This window comes from Pelobates fuscus, chromosome 9 (assembly GCF_036172605.1).
Source record: "Pelobates fuscus isolate aPelFus1 chromosome 9, aPelFus1.pri, whole genome shotgun sequence".
In the NCBI taxonomy this organism is placed as follows: domain Eukaryota; kingdom Metazoa; phylum Chordata; class Amphibia; order Anura; family Pelobatidae; genus Pelobates; species Pelobates fuscus.
In genome coordinates, this window is record NC_086325.1 from 169607241 (window position 1) to 169629862 (window position 22622).

Sequence of the window (22622 nt, forward strand, 5' to 3'; positions counted from 1 at the left end):
TGCACTAGTACCAGCTACCCCCCTATAGATTGCACTAGTACCAGCTATCCCCCTATAGATTGTACTAGTACCAGCTATCCCCCTATAGATTGCACTAGTACCAGCTATCCCCCTATAGATTGCACTAGTACCAGCTATCCCCCTATAGATTGCACTAGTACCAGCTATCCCCTATAGATTGCACTAGTACCAGCTATCCCCCTATAGATGGCACTAGTACCAGCTATCCCTCTATAGGTGGCACTAGTACCAGCTATCCCTCTATAGATGGCACTAGTACCAGCTATCCCCCTATAGATGGCACTAGTACCAGCTATCCCCCTATAGATGGCACTAGTACCAGCTATCCCCCTATAGATGGCACTAGTACCAGCTATCCCCATATAGATGGCACTAGTACCAGCTATCCCCCTATAGAGGCCATTAGTACCAGCTAACCCCCTATAGATGGCATTTAGTAACAGCTATCCCCCTATAGATGGTATTAGTACCAGCTATCCCCCTATAGATTGTACTAGTACCAGCTACCCCCTATAGATTGCACTAGTACCAGCTATCCCCCTATAGATTGTACTAGTACCAGCTATCCCCCTATAGATTGCACTAGTACCAGCTATCCCCCTATAGATTGCACTAGTACCAGCTATCCCCCTATAGATGGAATTAGTACCAGCTATCCCCCTATAGATTGCACTAGTACCAGCTATCCCCCTATAGATTGCACTAGTACCAGCTATCCCCCTATAGATTGCACTAGTACCAGCTACCCCCTATAGATTGCACTAGTACCAGCTATCCCCCTATAGATTGCACTAGTACCAGCTATCCCCCTATAGATTGCACTAGTACCAGCTATCCCCCTATAGATTGCACTAGTACCAGCTATCCCCCTATAGATTGCACTAGTACCAGCTATCCCCTATAGATTGCACTAGTACCAGCTATCCCCCTATAGATGGCACTAGTACCAGCTATCCCTCTATAGGTGGCACTAGTACCAGCTATCCCTCTATAGATGGCACTAGTACCAGCTATCCCCCTATAGATGGCACTAGTACCAGCTATCCCCCTATAGATGGCACTAGTACCAGCTATCCCCATATAGATGGCACTAGTACCAGCTATCCCCCTATAGATGCCATTAGTACCAGCTAACCCCCTATAGATGGCATTTAGTACCAGCTATCTCCCTATAGATGGCATTAGTACCAGATATACCCCTATAGATGGCATTTATTACCAGCTATCCCCCTATAGATGGCATTAGTACCAGCTATCCCTCTATAGATGGCATTTAGTACCAGCTATCCCCTTATAGATGGCATTAGTACCAGCTATCCCCCTATAGATGGCATTAGTACCAGCTATCCCTCTATAGATGGCATTAGTACCAGCTATCCCCTATAGATGGCATTTAGTACCAGCTATCCCCCTATAGATGCCATTAGTACGAGCTATCCCCCTATAGATGGCATTTCGTACCAGCTATCCCCCTTTAGATAGCATTTAGTACCAGCTATCCCCCTTTAGATGGCATTAGTACCAGCTATCCCCCTTTAGATGGCATTTAGTACCAGCTATCCCCCTATAGATGCCATTAGTACCAGCTATCCCCCTATAGATGCAATATGTACCAGCTATCCCCCTCTAGAACGTTTTAGTACCAGCTATCCCCCTATAGATGGCATTTATTACCTGCTATCCACTTCTAGAACGTTTTAGTACCCGCTATCCCCCTCTAGAACGTTTTAGTACCAGCTATCCCCCTATAGATGGCATGTAGTACCAGCTATCCCCCTCTAGAACGTTTTAGTACCAGCTATCCCCCTCTAGAACGTTTTAGTACCAGCTATCCCCCTCTAGAACGTTTTAGTACCAGCTATCCCCCTATAGATGGCATTTAGTACTAGCTATCCCCTTCTAGAACGTTTTAGTACCAGCTATCCCCTTCTAGAACGTTTTAGTATCAGCTATCCCCCTCTAGAACGTTTTAGTACCAGCTATCCCCCTCTAGAACGTTTTAGTACCAGCTATCCCCCTCTAGAACGTTTTAGTACCAGCTATCCCCCTCTAGAACGTTTTAGTACCAGCTATCCCCCTCTAGAACATTTTAGTACCAGCTGTTCTCCAATAGAATGCTTTAGAATGGGTTATTACTTATAGATAGCATTAGTGCCAACTATTCTCTATAAATTAGTATTAGATTGGCATTAGTGCCAGCTATTTCACATAGATTAGTTTGACATTAGTACCTTCCATGTTATTGTCACATTAAGCTTTTATTAATGAATGTATTTGCAGTCATCGTGAAAAATTACTGATTGTTGGCTGAAAAGAGGAAAGAACAAGGGGCTAAAATCTCTGGGGGATTTTTGTATAAATTTATAGAAGCTCAGCTCTGATACTGTAAAATTCACTAATGCTACGTACATACTATACCATGCATCACTAGATGCCGACCCCCATTTTAATTGCCTCTCTTGAGACCCCCTTTAAAATTCCCTCTGAGTTAATAGGCTGGGGCCCCTGAAATGATTTTTAATACTCGTAAGATCCAACTTACAGGAATAAAAATGTAACCATGTATAACCTGATACACTGTAACCAATCACAGATATTAATTATTAAATGCACAAGAAGGGACTTCATTGCAGCGAATCGATCCTGATGGTTTCATTATTTCATTGAATTTAGCATTGCTTTAAAATGTGTTCATTTGGTTTTTTTTTTAAAGGATTGACACAGAGTCCCCTAGATTAAAATGCAAATTGCAGGGTACCACGGCTTCTTGTGTTGAATAGTTGGGTTCTCCAGTGGGTGAATGAGGTTCTCCAAGAAAACAGGTTACACTACATTACAGATAACACCAGGTTAGCAGTAACATGCACTAACCAAGACCAATGAGCCATTGACGCTGATGCCAAAGTGTAGCCTTGACCTGTAATTAAAATATTGCATTACTGAGACCCACAGGATTATTCACTAAAGTGAGAATTCAAAGTGAATTTCTAATATAAGATCAAAGTAGCCACATTGAAAGCATAGCTGACTTTATTCTGGTTCAGCTAATTTGACCTTAAATTTGCAAATTACTTTGAATTCGCACTCTAGACAATTATCCTGCCTGTGCTTAGGAACCTGTAACCTTTTTCAGTCTTCCATTGCAAGACTGGGAGTGTATGAAGTTTAGATACCACCCAAGTCCTGTGTCACTCATTGTTTAATGCTGGTCCCCATCCTTGTCATTGGATGGAGAATGAAACATATTGGGGTTCTGGGCATAATTTGACATCTTCAAAAGCAGCACTCTGCAGCCACAGGCCCCTTAAATTTTGTTAGAATATGTCTCTCATAAATGTTTGCCAGCCCTTTAATTTTCTGACCCATGAATCTTTGTCCTAAACTAGGGGAGGATTCACCAGAAAGACACAGCGCCACAATGAGTCGAGAGCCTTCCTGGACTTCAAGCAGCCGGGCACGTAGTATCCCACCGAGGATCAGCACTTCATCGCCAGGTAGGGGCAAGGGATACATTTCACATGATGTATTACAGACCATCAGAGATTTACTAGACATAATATTCGATCCCTTCGGTATGTCCTCTAGACGTTATATCCCATCTTTCAGACATGTCCTCCAGATGTAATATCCAATCCCTTGGGCATTTCCTCCATATATAATATCCAATCTCTCCTGTATTTCCTCTAGTCATAATATCCAATCCATCCATTATGTCCTCCAGAAGTAAGATCAAGTCCTTCAGATGTAATATCCAACATGTCCTCCAGACATAATATCTGATCACTCCGGCATGTCCTCCAGACGTAATATCCGATCACTCCGGCATGTCCTCCAGACATAACATTCAATCCCACCAGCTTGTCCCCCAGACATAATATCTTATCCCACTAGCATGTCCTCAAGACGTAATATCCAATAGCACCGGCACGTCTTCCAGATATAATATCTGATTTCACGGTCATGTCCTCCAGATGTAATATCCAGTCCCACCGGCATATCCTTCAGAAGTGATATTGATTCCTCTGACATGTCCTTCAGATGTAATATCCGATCCCTTCCAATATGTCCTCCAGACATTATTTCCGATCCATTTGTCAGGTCCTCTAGATGTAAAACCCAATCCCACCAGCATGTCCTTTAGACATATTATCCAATCCGTCCAGAATGTCCTCCAGATGTAATATTTAATCCCTCCGACATGTCCTCCAGACCTAATAGCTGATCCCACCAGTATGTCCTCCAGATGTAATATCCAATCTCTCCGGCATGTCCTCAACGTAATGTCTTATACCTCCGGCATGTCCTCCAAATGTATAATCGATTCCTCAGACATGTCCACCAGATGTAATATCCAATCCCACCGGCATATCCTCCAGACGTAATATCCGATCCCACCGGCATGTCCTTCAGATGTAATATCCAATCTCTCCGGCATGTCCTCCAGATGTAACATCAGTTCCCTCCAATCTGTCCTTCAGACGTAATATCCAAGCCCACTGGCATGTCTTCCATACATAATATCTCATCCCACCAGCATATCCCCCAGACGTGATATCTGCTCTCACCGGCATGTCCTTCAGATGTAATATCCAATCTCTCCGGCATGTCCTCCAGATGTAATATCAGTTCCCTCTGACCTGTCCTCCAGACATAATATCCAAGCCCAACGGCATGTCTTCCATACATAATATCTCATCCCACCGGCATATCCTCCAGACGTAATATCCGATCTCATCAGCATGTCCTTTAGATGCAATATCCAATCGCTCCGGCATGTCCTCCAGATGTAATACCCAATCCCACTGGCATATCCTCCAGACGTAATATCCGTTCCCACCAGCATGTCCTTCAGATGTAATATCCAATCTCTCCGGCATGTCCTCCAGATGTAATATCAGTTCCCTCCAATCTGTCCTCCAGACGTAATATCCAAGCCCAACAGCATGTCTTCCATACATAATATCTCATCCCACCAGCATATCCTCCAGACGTAATATCCGATCTCACCGGCATGTCCTTCAGATGTAATATCCAATCTCTCTGGCATGTCCTCCAGATGTAATATCAGTTCCCTCCGACCTGTCCTCCAGATGTAATATCCAGTCCCACCGGCATATCCTTCAGAAGTGATATTGATTCCTCTGACATGTCCTTCAGATGTAATATCCGATCCCTTCCAATATGTCCTCCAGACATTATTTCCGATCCATTTGTCAGGTCCTCTAGATGTAAAACCCAATCCCACCAGCATGTCCTTTAGACATATTATCCAATCCGTCCAGAATGTCCTCCAGATGTAATATTTAATCCCTCCGACATGTCCTCCAGACCTAATAGCTGATCCCACCAGTATGTCCTCCAGATGTAATATCCAATCTCTCCGGCATGTCCTCAACGTAATGTCTTATACCTCCGGCATGTCCTCCAAATGTATAATCGATTCCTCAGACATGTCCACCAGATGTAATATCCAATCCCACCGGCATATCCTCCAGACGTAATATCCGATCCCACCGGCATGTCCTTCAGATGTAATATCCAATCTCTCCGGCATGTCCTCCAGATGTAACATCAGTTCCCTCCAATCTGTCCTTCAGACGTAATATCCAAGCCCACTGGCATGTCTTCCATACATAATATCTCATCCCACCATCATATCCCCCAGACGTGATATCTGCTCTCACCGGCATGTCCTTCAGATGTAATATCCAATCTCTCCGGCATGTCCTCCAGATGTAATATCAGTTCCCTCTGACCTGTCCTCCAGACATAATATCCAAGCCCAACGGCATGTCTTCCATACATAATATCTCATCCCACCGGCATATCCTCCAGACGTAATATCCGATCTCATCAGCATGTCCTTTAGATGCAATATCCAATCGCTCCGGCATGTCCTCCAGATGTAATACCCAATCCCACTGGCATATCCTCCAGACGTAATATCCGTTCCCACCAGCATGTCCTTCAGATGTAATATCCAATCTCTCCGGCATGTCCTCCAGATGTAATATCAGTTCCCTCCAATCTGTCCTCCAGACGTAATATCCAAGCCCAACAGCATGTCTTCCATACATAATATCTCATCCCACCAGCATATCCTCCAGACGTAATATCCGATCTCACCGGCATGTCCTTCAGATGTAATATCCAATCTCTCTGGCATGTCCTCCAGATGTAATATCAGTTCCCTCCGACCTGTCCTCCAGACGTAATATCCAAGCCCACCGGCATGTCTCCCATACATAATATCTCATCCCACTGGCATGTCCTCTAGACGTAATATCCAATCACTCCGGCATGTCCCTCTCACCAGCAGCACGTTACCAGCCAAACAATACCAAACAAGCAATGGGTAGGTTGTCTTACCCCCTGTATTTAAAATATGTGTCTGTGGGGTCTGGTGAATACAATTAAATGTAGACATGCACCCTGATTGCTGTATTTCTCTCCATTCAGTAACTCGTCACCTCCATCTTAGCTCCCTGTCGGTCATTTTTATAAACTATGTCCTATGCACCTGGCAGTCAGCAGAGAGGAGGAGAAATTAAACAATATTTGTGTTTCTCCTTCAATGCAATGTGTGCCCTGGTGGTGCCAGGACTGAATTGGATTGTGATGTCACTTGTTAAATCTTTAATATAAATTTATAATAAAATGGAGCATCATTTTAGAAGAAGGTTTACCCAACCTTTAGTCACATTTTTAAACTTCCCTCAAAGACTGAGTAATACAATGCAAGGTGATCTGTCTGCAGGGTTACTGCTTTGTCTCCCTCTAGTGATAGAATGTATGTAACGCAGAGGAAATCTTTTTTTAACAGTCAAGATTACAGATGAATATTTTATAATTCAGTCAATTTAAATTTAGACTAATTGTTTTTTTAATATAAAGTTTGATTATTTTAATTTGTTTTTTTGGAACACTCTGTATATAAATATATTTGTTAGATGTGTTCTTTACTAGTTTTAGATTCAGGACTCTTGCTTTGTTAACAGATAAATAAACTAAATGTAAAGATTGAAAAGGGTAAGTTAAATGCGCTGGGGCAGTCTCTCAGTGCAGGCCGTTCCACCCATTGTCAGGTCATCAGTCACGCTGATCTGTGCTCCAATCCAAAGCTTCTCATAGAGAGACTTATGTTGCAGCATTTTGCCAAATATGCAGAATATTAAAAAGGGACACTATAGTTACCTGAACAGCTTTAGCTTAATGAAGCAGTTTTGGTGTATAGAACATGCCCCTGCAGCCTCACTGCTCAATCCTCTGCCATTTAGGAGTTAAATCCCTTTGTTTATGAACCCTAGTCACACCTCCCTGCATGTGACTTGCACAGCCTTCCATAAACACTTCCTGTAAAGAGAGCCCTATTTAGGCTTTCTTTATTGCAAGTTCTGTTTAATTAAGATTTTCTTATCCCCTGCTATGTTAATAGCTTGCTAGACCCTGCAAGAGCCTCCTGTATGTGATTAAAGTTCAATTTAGAGATTGAGATACAATTATTTAAGGTAAATTACATCTGTTTGAAAGTGAAACCAGTTTTTTTTCATGCAGGCTCTGTCAATCATAGCCAGGGGAGGTGTGGCTAGGGCTGCATAAACAGAAACAAAGTGATTTAACTCCTAAATCAGTGTTTCCCAACCCAGTCCTCAAGGCAGTCCAGGATTTAAGGATTACCCAGTTTTGTCTAACGTGTTTTTAGAAAAATAAGAAAAAACACCTGAGACAAAACTGGGTAATCCTTAAATCCTGGACTGGTAGGTGTGCCTTGAGGACTGGGTTGGGAAACACTGTCCTAAATGACAGTGAATTGAGCAGTGAATTTGCAGGGGAATGATCTATACACTAAAACTGCTTTATTTAGCTAAAGTAATTTAGGTGACTATAGTGTTCCTTTAAAGGGGCACTCTAAGCACCAAAACAACTTTAGCTTAATAAACCATTTTGGTGTATAGATCATGTCACTGCAGTTTCATTACACAAATCTCTGGCATTTAGGAGTTGAATCATTGGTGTTTCTGTTCATGCAGCCCTAGCCAAACCTCCCCTGGATGTGATCATACAGCAAAGTGTGTTTACTTTAGAAGTTCATACCTCTGTTAATTGAACTTTAATCACACACAGGAGGCTCCTGAAGGCTCTTAGCAGACTATTACCATAGAAGGAGAAAATAAATTCTGTAATAAGCAGAATGTACAGTAAAGAGGTTTAAACATTAGATCTCTCTTTACAGGAAGTGTGTAGGTAGGCTATATGAGTCTCAGCCTGGGGAGTACTGCATAAACAAAGTGATTTAACTCCTAAATGGCAGAGAATTGAGCAGTCAGACTGCGTGGATATGATCTATACACAAGAACTGCTTCATTATGCTAACGTTATTCTTGTGCTTAGTATGTCTCTCTTAATAGCAAACCAATTCCCTGTAAAATAAAAAGTCTGCCCTGTTATCATGCCTTTGTCACTGCATTAATTCCAGTGTATTTTTCCTTTTTAGGAGCGTATGAGTGTGGAATTTGTCGGAAGAAGTACAAGTATTATAACTGTTTTCAGACACATGTCCGAGCGCACATAGGTAAATCTCCCGTGTTCTTGACAAGTAAGGCACACGTCCGATTACCTGCTCTGTGATTGGTGTTTTTGCGTGTGAAAGAGTCCTGTTAATTCTGTTCTAAAAAAAACAGCATTGTAGAGAGGATAGTGATAGAACCAGACAGAGAGAGACTGTGGAAATTATTTTAGTGCCCGCTCATGTTGCCACCAGAAATGTTCTTACTGAACAAGTTGCATTTGATGAAACTTTGAACTAATGTATCTCAGCTATGTTTCCAGCTAATGTTTTTCTTTAAAAAACAAAGAAAAAGTTACCTGCACTCTCTCCTAAATCGCTTTGTATATTTAAACAAATGCAGGTTATTTAGTAATATGGCCATTGGAGGGAATGCCCGCCTGCCAACGTCAAGGCAGACCCCCCTAAGCAGGTCCTACTCTGACCTTTCAACTTGCTTCCTTGAGCTCCTGGCAAAGATATCTCTAATGAGACAGAGAGGGGTATTTTTTATATTCACCCCTATACTTATTAACCCTTAATAGGGAACACATGGGATGGGCGGCAGCATTGTAACCTAGCTGTGTGATACAAAAAGTGAATACAAATACAAAAAAAAAGTCCAGCGCTCACTCCCATCACTCCTGGGCGGCAGCAACGACCAAAGTACACATCAGCCCCAGTACATACAGTAAAAACCAAAGAAAAAGTTACCTGTGCTCTCTCCTAAATCCCTATGTATATTTAAACAAATGGAGGTCATTTAGTTTGGCAGGCAGGCATTCCCTCCAGTGGCCATTGGAGTAACTAAATGACCTCCATTTGTTTAAATATACATCGAGATTAAGGAGAGAGCGCAGGTAACTTTTTCTAATGTTTTTCTTTACAACATTTGGATTGCTTTTTGAGAATAGAAAAACATAGAAGTAAAAAACTGCCCTGCTCGTACAGTTAGCCTTGTGTGTGGTAGTGCAAACAAAACAGGGTAGTACTAGCGCTAATTTGCAAAGTGTAAACAACGAATGAGCAGCTTTAACACCAAGTTCTTATCTTTAAGAGTAAGTCCAGTGGTAGTGTGCTGGTGAAGCGCTATAACATATTAAATTATAACAGTTGTGAATTTTTATTATTTACAATTAGTGAATAGACTTTAACGTGTGAGTATATGTATAAACAGTACCTTTTAGGTATACACAAAGGTGTCCTAAGTTGGTAATCAATACCTTAAAAAAAAACAGAATATACCAAACATAGTGTAAACTGTGACAAAATGAAAATAGATTTAAATTAAGAGGGAAAATTCCCACTCACACTTTGGAGAGCTAATAGTGAATTAAGAGGGAAAATTCCCACTCACACTTTGGAGAGCTAATAGTGAATTAAGAGGGAAAATTCCCACTCACACTTTGGAGAGCTAATAGTGAATTAAGAGGGAAAATTCCCACTCACACTTTGGAGAGCTAATAGTGAATTAAGAGGGAAAATTCCCACTCACACTTTGGAGAGCTAACACTATTAGCTCTCCAAAGTGTGAGTGGGAATTTTCCCTCTTAATTTAAATCTATTTTCATTTTGTCACAGTTTACACTATGTTTGGTATATTCTGTTTTTTTTTAAGGTATTGTGTGTGGTAGTGTAGGTAGTTTTTTCAGGCTAGGGTATACGAATGTTCCAGTAAGTACGCGGATGTTCCATTGTTCGTAATAACCCAATAATATCCACACAAGACTGGTCAGGGTATGTTGATAAACCCATCTAGGGGCTTATTCACTAAACAGTGCGTCTCTGTGAATTTGTCCATTGGAAAAATTCTCCAATTTAGCTAGTTTTCATCATGGCTATCCTGCTATAGCTTTTACTATTGCCACTTCATCTCAACTTACTATCTGCCTCCCTCACGCTGTAAATCTACTGGGCTCTCGCCGGGCTTAGAAATCTCCCGATTTCATGAGAAAAATAAAGGGAAAAAGCTAAATCCAGGGCTTGACAAATTTTCTTGGAATCTAGGAGCCAGCTAAAAAAGTTAAGAGCCAGGATTTTCAACGTCTAAAATACAATTCTTAAAGGTACACTATAGCCACCACTACTACTACAATTTAATGTAGTTCTTCTGAAGTCTATATACTGTTCCTGCATGCTTTTCAATGTAAACACTTTTTTCTTTAGAGAGAAGGCAGTGTTTACATTATTGCCTAGTAACACCTGTAGTGACAGTAACTTGGACGGCCACTCTGAGGTGCTTCCTGGGTCAGTGCTGTACACTGTGCGGCATCTACCTTAAAGAACCACTAAAACATACTAGTTTTCCTGGCACTATAGTGCCCTGAGGGTGCCCCCACCCTCAGGGACCCCCTCCCGCCGGGCTCTGGGGGGAGGAAGGGCTTAAACTTACCTCTTTCTCCAGCGCCGGGCAGGGGAGCTCTCCGCCTCCTCTTCGGCTGAATACGCATGCGCGGCAAGAGCCGCGTGCGCATTCAGCCAGTCCATAGGAAAGCATTATCAATGCTTTCCTATGGACGCTGGCATCTTCTCACTGTGATTTTCACAGTGAGAAGCACGAAAGCCCTCTAGCGGCTGTCAATGAGACAGCCACTAGAGGCTGGATTAACCCATTTATAAACATAGCAGTTTTTCTGAAACTGCTATGTTTATAGAAAAAAGGGTTAATCCTAGCTGGACCTGGCACCCAGACCACTTCATTAAGCTGAAGTGGTCTGGGTGCCTATAGTGGTCCTTTAATGCTCCCATAGGAATGCATTGATTCAGTGCATCTCTATGAGGACAAGTTGATTGGCGCACTGCAGCCTTTTACTGCGCATGTGCAATAGTTTATGGATGGGCTGAGATCGTCAAGATTGATAATCTCAGCCATGAAGGCAGAGGCCACCCGTGGCTTCACCAGGAAGGCGTTGGGAAAAAAGGTGAATAAAAATCCTTTCCCATGTGATTGGAGGGGGACAAGTCACCTAAAAACACACACTCACTGACAGAGAGACAGACAGACACACACTCATTGACAGAGAGACAGACAGACACACACTCATTGACCGAGACACACACACACACAAACTCACTGACAGAGAGACAGACAGACAGACACACACTGACTGACAGACAGACAAACACTGATACTGTCACACTCACAAATTATTACTTTTTTTATTTTAATTTAAAACGACCAAGCATCTTGGGAGAGCTGGAGTGGATCAGCTTTCCCTGGGGTCCAGTTGGGTTGCTGTCATCTCCTTGCTCTGCTCCCTAGAGCGCTGTTTAGTGATGCTGGGCCAGAGAGACATCATTTTCCAACTCCTGGCATCACTGAAGGGCGCGCGAGGGAGCAGAGCAGGGAGATTGTAAGCTCCCTTGCTGCCTCCGCACTCAATCAGCCACCCGCCACCCTCTGCTCTTCATGAGCCAGATGCCCTTCTGCCAGCCCCCGCTCGCCATAAGCCGCATGCCTGTCTCCACTTTTAGGCAGCCGGTCTCCTCGGGGCCTGAACAGGTGTTAAGTCTGGCCTTGTAGAAGCTGAAAAATGGATGTTTAATTTTTAATATCCGCACCTCGAGCAGCTCATGCTATTTACAAGTCTTGCTGAATAGGATATCTTTATTAGAATTTCCACATAGAAACCTTTCTTTAAGGGGTGGGAACTCCACCATGTCTTATAATCAGGGCAGCCATCTGTGTCTACAACGCAATTCCACACATTGTTTATTTGTTGGAAATTCAAAGCGAAATTTGAGACTAAATTAGCCAAACTGGAAAACACTATTTCACGTTGGCTATGTTTACAGTTCGGCTGTTTTAGCCAAAAGTCGCACTTTATTGAATAACCACCTTGTGATAGATGTATTGCATCATTTCTAATGCTCTCACCGCATCCACATGGTGGGCCTAATTGCTTTATTATTTAATTGGTCTGTGTCCATCTTGGCGTTTCTCTGCAGGCCATTGGTGACTTACTTTTAGAAATTCTATGCCAGAATTTCAGGGTAATTTCTGTTGTCAGAACTAGGTCCAATGTGGAGGTCACTTTGGAGTTTAGTGAATATGGGGAGATTTGTGTGAAATTAAACTACAGTATGTTTTACAAAGCATTTCTTGGATACTTGATTACACTGTAACTGTTGTAAATTTACATTTATACAAACTTCCATTTACTATAATAACATTTAAAGGGAACAATTGAAAATGGACAGTGTTTTTTTAAAGGCTGACCAATCAGAACATCACGTGTTGGCCATAAGTCAGTGCTGACATACGTTCTCAAGCATCCACCATCACCAGCTCTCCTCTGTATAGCCAATAACAGCATGAGAATAGAATTATTGCATAATACTAATTCATTCTAAGCTGTATTAATAAACTGAAAATCAGATCATCTCAATCAGTTGGCATAAACAGAAAGAATTGAGCTGGGAAAAGGGAGCGCGCTATGTGAAGGGGAAATTATTGATTTACATTGTCATCCTCCACGGAAAATATCTCAAACACCGTGATTAAAATGTGTAATTAAATCCTATCGGCCAAACAGAGAGATCTGAGCTTTAGAGAAACCAACTGCTTGGAAGATGGTGTAATTAGAGCGTTAGATGCAGACAGAGAATTCATCAGGATAAGAAAAGTCCCTTTATTGGACCTTTTAGATTATTGATGTACGTTCCTGCATCAAAGAGATTATCTTCAAACCGCTCTAATATCCTTGGATGGGATTCAAGCAGGATTTTATATGCAAAATGGGAGTTTTTTCATTTATTTATAAAATACGCTGTAACAGCTTTAAAATGCACGCCAAATGAAATCATTATTTTCTCAGCCAAATGATAGCGCCTCATATTCCCACGTATTAAATCGTTTGCGGAAGTTCCCCTGTGTGTGGCTCTTGGCTGTCCATCCTTTAAAGGGACAGTAAACCCAGTATCCCATTACATTGATAGATAATGCCAATAAAGGTGTTTTAACCTTCACCTAATACAAGTAATCCCAGCAATGCCTGGCATTCTGTGCAGCTTTTTACATCTGCAAGATCACTCCATTGATCACTAAAGTGAGAATATTTGGAAATTCAAAGTACCGGTATGTTTCAAATATAAGGCCAAAGCAGACAATCTGAAGAAAAATGCAGCTTCCAGTTTGGTTACCTTTGCCTTAAATTGAAAATGAACTTTGAATTCCTGAGACATCTCCCTTTAACCCACCTTACGGTTCCCTGTACGTAGTCGTGATTGTCTGCTGTAAAGATCTGTAGAAACATATATGTTCACCCAGTCGTGTACGGTGATAGCCATTGACCCGTTAATCTATATAATGCTTTTCTGAAAGGTTCACAGGGAAGAGGATTAGAAAATGAAGCTGTCTTAGCCATTCTCTGAGTTGTAAAGAACTGTTTCTAGCACTGCAGGATGCCCCTGTAAATAGTTGGCCTCACCAACCTTTACTGATCATTAAGTTCCCCACAGCTTGCCATTGGGGAAACACGTGGCTGTGTTTTATCATCATATTTAAATACAGCTAATCTGGCTTAATGGAAGAATTAAATGTGTCTCCCATAGAGCTTCATTAGTTTAGTGGGTTAACTAAGGGGTAAATTACCATCTAGAGATTATAATAATTATCAACACATTTATGGCTGTCAGTGTGACCACAATCTAACCATGACCATAATCAGTGAAAGGGGGCCCTATACCTTATATTAAACATCCAAGCTTAAACAATGACAATCGCGCTGCAGAAGAGTTATCAGAAACACTTCACTAATTCAAAAACAACAAGGATTTTATGACTGTTAACCAATACCCTGAATTCTGCAGTATAACGCTACAAACATCTCCACTGATCTAGTATGCAAGCAACTATCCCTATAGTACTGTAAGAATAAAATAAGAAATACATATCAACACTATGCAACGTATCCTATATGTATATAGCTAAGGACATGCAGGAATAACGATTAATGGTACACAAGTCACCTATTATTATTATTTTATTATTTATATAACGCCATCAGACTCCGTAGCACTGTACAAGGAATCAGACAGGATGGATTCATTTTGTTTGTTGTTAACCTTGTGATTTCTCAGTAAGTAAATAAGGCAAGCCCTTGTTTTATACCCAAAAACCTGTCTAGTCATGCCCTTGTTCCATGCCCGAATACCTGGCTGAGCGTGGCCTCATTCCATACCCGGCTGGGTGTGGCCTCATGCCGTACCCGAATACCTGGCTGAGTGTGTCCTCATTTCATACCTGAATACCCGGCTGAGCGTGGCCTCATTTCATACCCGAATACCCGGCTGAGCGTGGCCTCATTTCATACCCGAATACCCGGCTGATTGTGGCCTCATTTCATACCCGAATACCTGGCTGAGTGTGGCCTCATTTCAAACCCGAATACCTGGCTGAGCGTGGCCTCATTTCATACCCGAATACCTGGCTGAGCGTGGCCTCATTTCATACCCGAATACCTGGCTGAGCGTGGCCTCATTCCATACCCGAATACCTGGCTGAGCGTGGCCTCACTTCATACCCGAATACCTGGCTGAGCGTGGCCTCATTCCATACCCGAATACCTGGCTGAGCGTGGCCTCATTTCATACCCGAATACCTGGCTGAGCGTGGCCTTATTTCATACCTGGCTGAGCGTGGCCTCATTCCATACCCGAATACCTGGCTGAGCGTGGCCTCATTCCATACCCGAATACCTGGCTGAGCGTGGCCTCATTCCATACCCGAATACCTGGCTGAGCGTGGCCTCATTCCATACCCGAATACCTGGCTGAGCGTGGCCTCATTCCATACCCGAATACCTGGCTGAGCGTGGCCTCATTCCATACCCGAATACCTGGCTGAGCGTGGCCTCATGCCGTACCCGAATACAGGCTGTGCGCGGCCTCATTCCTTACCTGCATACCCCTCTTGTCTGCCCACCCCTGACTCTTGAGTCTTGGCTAGCATCTGAACGGACTGCTGCCTGGATGCTCTCACACTGTGCATTGGTGGCAAATATAGAGTTAATCCAAACCTACATCCATTACAGCTGCTTATTTCCATATTTATTGCTCATTATGTTAAAGCATTAATTTAATCCCATGTATCCTTTATTCCTATCTCGCTGATGCTATTTATCTCTCATTATAACTAGAGTAGTGTCAGGTAATAAAACACATTGTGCGTGCGGCAAAGTTTATGTAACAGCAGGACGCCATAATGAAGACATTATAGAATCATTCCTCTGGCAGAATCTCCCTGGGATTCGCTGTGTTCAGTAAATTAAGTTAAATCGCATCCTCAGTGCCTTGTCAATATCAAGAGATCACATGTACTATAAACAAAGAACCATTTCCCAAACATTTTAGCCAAACCGAAAGCATGGCTGATTTGGCCAGTTTGGCTACTGCAACCTAAAACCTAAAAGGTGGAATTCACTGTACATTTGTAACATTGCACGCTCTAGTAAACAACCCGGATAGTCAGCAAGGCTCTTGCTTTATTTCTTATATTTTATCTGAGCCGTACATGATATTTGTTGCAGGGCATTAAAATAATTTGTAGTAAAATGTAATTGTCTGTACATTCAATCCCACTTTATGCCATTGTTTAGTGGTTCTGGCATCGATCTATATGACCCAGATCACCTAGCATGCCTCTGGCTTCCTGTCCCTGATTGGCTGAACTGTGGCAGTCTTTTTAAATAGTTGTCAGATTTATTTTTATCTGGCACAAGACTCTGTGATGGCATCAAACTCATTGCTTCTCTCAGCGTTTTGATCGAATTCATTGCTTCTCTCAGTGTTGGATCGGATTCATTGCCTCTCTCAACTTTGGATCGGATTCATTGCATCCCTCAGCAGTTGATCGGATTCATTGCATCCCTCAGCGTTGCATCGGATTCATTGCTTCTCTCGACATTGGATCGGATTCATTGCTTCTCTCGACATTGGATCGGATTCATTGCATCCCACAGCGTTGGATCGGATTCATTGCTTCTCTCAGCGTTGGATCGGATTCATTGCATCCCTCAGCGTTGGATCGGATTCATTGCTTCTCTCAGCATTGGATCAGATTCATTGCTTCCCTCAGCGTTGGATCGGATTCATTGCTTCCCTCAACGTTGGATCAGATTCATTGCTTCCCTCAGCGTTGGATCGGATTCATTGCTTCCCTCAGCATTGGATCAGATTCATTGCTTCCCTCAGCGTTGGATCGGATTCATTGCTTCCCTCAGCGTTGGATCAGATTCATTGCTTCCCTCAGCGTTGGATCGGATTCATTGCTTCTCTCAGCAGTTGATCAGATTCATTGCTTCCCTCAGCGTTGGATCGGATTCATTGCTTCTCTGAGCAGTTGATCAGATTCATTGCTTCCCTCAGCAGTTGATCGGATTCATTGCTTCCCTCAGCGTTGGATATGATTCATTGCTTCTCTCAGCAGTTGATCGGATTAATTGCTTCTCTCGGCGTTGGATCGGATTCATTGCTTCTCTCGGCGTTGGATCGGATTCATTGCTTCTCTCGGCGTTGGATCGGATTCATTGCTTCCCTCAGCGTTGGATCGGATTCATTGCTTCTCTCATGTTTAAATCTTTATTTCACTTTTTCAAATTACAGAAAAAACACAACACTGTGCATCAGTGAAGAGAAAGAGGAAAAAAAAAGAAGTAAATAAATAAAATAAAATAAATAAATAATATACGGAAAGAAAGAGATACCATTCACAATACGAGATATTCTATTACCATCATTTTACAATCTCTTCTAACTTATTTTCGGCTTCAGTAACACTTTTTTTTTATATCTTTACACTGTTATTTTTTACATTAGGCATTTCTTAAAGAAGAAAGATAAAGATAAAAAAAAAATATATAGATAAAATAAAAATAAAAAGTACAATTATAGTAATTCTTTCTTTTATGAATCTGCATTTCCAATTTTTTTTAATTCATTTTAATTTATTTAATTTTTCATTGCTTCTCTCGGCGTTGGATCAGATTAATTGCTTCTCTCGGCATTGGATCGGATTCATTGCTTCTCTTGGTGTTGGATCGGATTCATTGCTTCTCTCGGCTTTGGATCGGATTCATTGCTTCTCTCGGCATTGGATCGGATTCATTGCTTCTCTTGGCGTTGGATCGGATTCATTGCTTCTCTTGGCGTTGGATCGGATTCATTGCTTCTCTTAACGTTGGATCGGATTCATTGCTTCTCTCGGCGTTGGATCGGATTCATTGCTTCTCTCGGCGTTGGATCGGATTCATTGCTTCTCTCTGCGTTGGATCGGATTCATTGCTTCTCTTGGCGTTGGATCGGATTCGTTGCTTCTCTCGGCGTTGCATCGGATTCATTGCTTCTCTCGGCGTTGGATCGGATTCATTGCTTCTCTTGGCGTTGGATCGGATTCATTGCTTCTCTCGGCGTTGCATTGGATTCATTGCTTCTCTCGGCGTTGGATCGGATTCATTGCTTCTCTCGGCGTTGGATCGGATTCATTGCTTCTCTTGGCGTTGGATCGGATTCATTGCTTCTCTCGGCGTTGGATCGGATTCATTGCTTCACTTGCCATTGGATCGGATTCATTGCTTCTCTCGGCGTTGCATTGGATTCATTGCTTCTCTCGGCGTTGGATCGGATTCATTGCTTCACTTGGCGTTGGATCGTATTCATTGCTTCTCTCGGCGTTGGATCGGATTCATTGCTTCACTTGGCGTTGGATCGGATTCATTGCTTCTCTCGGCGTTGCATTGGATTCATTGCTTCTCTCGGCGTTGGATCGGATTCATTGCTTCTCTCGGCGTTGGATCGGATTCATTGCTTCTCTTGGCGTTGGATCGGATTCATTGCTTCTCTTGGCGTTGGATCGGATTCATTGCTTCTCTCGGCGTTGGATCGGATTCATTGCTTCTCTTGGCGTTGGATCGGATTCATTGCTTCTCTTGGCGTTGGATCGGATTCATTGCTTCTCTCGGTGTTGGATCGGATTCATTGCTTCTCTCGGCGTTGGATCGGATTCATTGCTTCTCTCGGCGTTGGATCGGATTCATTGCTTCTCTCGGCGTTGGATTCGATTCATTGCTTCTCTTGGCGTTGGATCGGATTCATTGCTTCTCTTGGCGTTGGATCGGATTCATTGCTTCTCTTGGCGTTGGATCGGATTCATTGCTTCTCTCGGCGTTGGATCGGATTCATTGCTTCTCTTGGCGTTGGATCGGATTCATTGCTTCTCTTGGCGTTGGATCGGATTCATTGCTTCTCTTGGCGTTGGATCGGATTCATTGCTTCTCTCGGCGTTGGATCGGATGCATTGCTTCTCTCGGCGTTGGATCGAATTCATTGCTTCTCTCGGCGTTGGATCGGATTCATTGCTTCTCTTGGCGTTGGATCGGATTCATTGCTTCTCTTGGCGTTGGATCGGATTCATTGCTTCTCTTGGCATTGGATCGGATTCATTGCTTCTCTTAACGTTGGATCGGATTCATTGCTTCTCTCGGCGTTGGATCGGATTCATTGCTTCTCTCGGCGTTGGATCGGATTCATTGCTTCTCTCTGCGTTGGATCGGATTCATTGCTTCTCTTGGCGTTGGATCGGATTCATTGCTTCTCTCGGCGTTGCATCGGATTCATTGCTTCTCTCGGCGTTGGATCGGATTCATTGCTTCTCTTGGCGTTGGATCGGATTCATTGCTTCTCTCGGCGTTGCATTGGATTCATTGCTTCTCTCGGCGTTGGATCGGATTCATTGCTTCTCTCGGCGTTGGATCGGATTCATTGCTTCTCTTGGCGTTGGATCGGATTCATTGCTTCTCTCGGCGTTGGATCGGATTCATTGCTTCACTTGCCATTGGATCGGATTCATTGCTTCTCTCGGCGTTGCATTGGATTCATTGCTTCTCTCGGCGTTGGATCGGATTCATTGCTTCACTTGGCGTTGGATCGTATTCATTGCTTCTCTCGGCGTTGGATCGGATTCATTGCTTCACTTGGCGTTGGATCGGATTCATTGCTTCTCTCGGCGTTGGATCAGATTAATTGCTTCTCTCGGCATTGGATCGGATTCATTGCTTCTCTTGGTGTTGGATCGGATTCATTGCTTCTCTCGGCTTTGGATCGGATTCATTGCTTCTCTCGGCATTGGATCGGATTCATTGCTTCTCTTGGCGTTGGATCGGATTCATTGCTTCTCTTGGCGTTGGATCGGATTCATTGCTTCTCTTAACGTTGGATCGGATTCATTGCTTCTCTCGGCGTTGGATCGGATTCATTGCTTCTCTCGGCGTTGGATCGGATTCATTGCTTCTCTCTGCGTTGGATCGGATTCATTGCTTCTCTTGGCGTTGGATCGGATTCATTGCTTCTCTCGGCGTTGCATCGGATTCATTGCTTCTCTCGGCGTTGGATCGGATTCATTGCTTCTCTTGGCGTTGGATCGGATTCATTGCTTCTCTCGGCGTTGCATTGGATTCATTGCTTCTCTCGGCGTTGGATCGGATTCATTGCTTCTCTCGGCGTTGGATCGGATTCATTGCTTCTCTTGGCGTTGGATCGGATTCATTGCTTCTCTCGGCGTTGGATCGGATTCATTGCTTCACTTGCCATTGGATCGGATTCATTGCTTCTCTCGGCGTTGCATTGGATTCATTGCTTCTCTCGGCGTTGGATCGGATTCATTGCTTCACTTGGCGTTGGATCGTATTCATTGCTTCTCTCGGCGTTGGATCGGATTCATTGCTTCACTTGGCGTTGGATCGGATTCATTGCTTCTCTCGGCGTTGCATTGGATTCATTGCTTCTCTCGGCGTTGGATCGGATTCATTGCTTCTCTCGGCGTTGGATCGGATTCATTGCTTCTCTTGGCGTTGGATCGGATTCATTGCTTCTCTTGGCGTTGGATCGGATTCATTGCTTCTCTCGGCGTTGGATCGGATTCATTGCTTCTCTTGGCGTTGGATCGGATTCATTGCTTCTCTTGGCGTTGGATCGGATTCATTGCTTCACTTGGCGTTGGATCGGATTCATTGCTTCTCTCGGCGTTGCATTGGATTCATTGCTTCACTTGGCGTTGGATCGGATTCATTGCTTCTCTCGGCGTTGGATCGGATTCATTGCTTCTCTTGGCGTTGGATCGGATTCATTGCTTCTCTTGGCGTTGGATCGGATTCATTGCTTCTCTCGGCGTTGGATCGGATTCATTGCTTCTCTTGGCGTTGGATCGGATTCATTGCTTCTCTTGGCGTTGGATCGGATTCATTGCTTCTCTCGGTGTTGGATCGGATTCATTGCTTCTCTCGGCGTTGGATCGGATTCATTGCTTCTCTCGGCGTTGGATCGGATTCATTGCTTCTCTCGGCGTTGGATTCGATTCATTGCTTCTCTTGGCGTTGGATCGGATTCATTGCTTCTCTTGGCGTTGGATCGGATTCATTGCTTCTCTTGGCGTTGGATCGGATTCATTGCTTCTCTCGGCGTTGGATCGGATTCATTGCTTCTCTTGGCGTTGGATCGGATTCATTGCTTCTCTTGGCGTTGGATCGGATTCATTGCTTCTCTTGGCGTTGGATCGGATTCATTGCTTCTCTCGGCGTTGGATCGGATGCATTGCTTCTCTCGGCGTTGGATCGAATTCATTGCTTCTCTCGGCGTTGGATCGGATTCATTGCTTCTCTTGGCGTTGGATCGGATTCATTGCTTCTCTTGGCGTTGGATCGGATTCATTGCTTCTCTTGGCATTGGATCGGATTCATTGCTTCTCTTAACGTTGGATCGGATTCATTGCTTCTCTCGGCGTTGGATCGGATTCATTGCTTCTCTCGGCGTTGGATCGGATTCATTGCTTCTCTCTGCGTTGGATCGGATTCATTGCTTCTCTTGGCGTTGGATCGGATTCATTGCTTCTCTCGGCGTTGCATCGGATTCATTGCTTCTCTCGGCGTTGGATCGGATTCATTGCTTCTCTTGGCGTTGGATCGGATTCATTGCTTCTCTCGGCGTTGCATTGGATTCATTGCTTCTCTCGGCGTTGGATCGGATTCATTGCTTCTCTCGGCGTTGGATCGGATTCATTGCTTCTCTTGGCGTTGGATCGGATTCATTGCTTCTCTCGGCGTTGGATCGGATTCATTGCTTCACTTGCCATTGGATCGGATTCATTGCTTCTCTCGGCGTTGCATTGGATTCATTGCTTCTCTCGGCGTTGGATCGGATTCATTGCTTCACTTGGCGTTGGATCGTATTCATTGCTTCTCTCGGCGTTGGATCGGATTCATTGCTTCACTTGGCGTTGGATCGGATTCATTGCTTCTCTCGGCGTTGCATTGGATTCATTGCTTCTCTCGGCGTTGGATCGGATTCATTGCTTCTCTCGGCGTTGGATCGGATTCATTGCTTCTCTTGGCGTTGGATCGGATTCATTGCTTCTCTTGGCGTTGGATCGGATTCATTGCTTCTCTCGGCGTTGGATCGGATTCATTGCTTCTCTTGGCGTTGGATCGGATTCATTGCTTCTCTTGGCGTTGGATCGGATTCATTGCTTCTCTCGGTGTTGGATCGGATTCATTGCTTCTCTCGGCGTTGGATCGGATTCATTGCTTCTCTCGGCGTTGGATCGGATTCATTGCTTCTCTCGGCGTTGGATTCGATTCATTGCTTCTCTTGGCGTTGGATCGGATTCATTGCTTCTCTTGGCGTTGGATCGGATTCATTGCTTCTCTTGGCGTTGGATCGGATTCATTGCTTCTCTCGGCGTTGGATCGGATTCATTGCTTCTCTTGGCGTTGGATCGGATTCATTGCTTCTCTTGGCGTTGGATCGGATTCATTGCTTCTCTTGGCGTTGGATCGGATTCATTGCTTCTCTCGGCGTTGGATCGGATTCATTGCTTCTCTCGGCGTTGGATCGAATTCATTGCTTCTCTCGGCGTTGGATCGGATTCATTGCTTCTCTTGGCGTTGGATCGGATTCATTGCTTCTCTTGGCGTTGGATCGGATTCATTGCTTCTCTCGGCGTTGGATCGGATTCATTGCTTCTCTGCTTCCTGTATTGAGGAATTGGATTCTGTGCTTCTCTGCT

At 43.7% G+C, this 22622-nt stretch overlaps 1 protein-coding gene across 9 annotated transcripts in view; it reads left to right on the forward strand.

Annotated features, from left to right (window-relative positions):
- The window catches only part of LOC134573370 (zinc finger protein 618-like), a 110057-nt gene that overhangs the window by 44839 nt on the left and 42596 nt on the right, over nucleotides 1-22622 (forward strand). For 8 of the 9 annotated variants that reach the window (XM_063433081.1, XM_063433085.1, XM_063433086.1 and 5 more), the window contains 2 exons: nucleotides 3408-3515; nucleotides 8516-8617. In XM_063433081.1, the coding sequence (XP_063289151.1) occupies nucleotides 3408-3515; nucleotides 8516-8617 (210 nt within the window). The remainder of the gene's footprint in view (nucleotides 1-3407; nucleotides 3516-8515; nucleotides 8618-22622) is intronic. The other variant, XM_063433082.1, reaches the window with a different exon arrangement.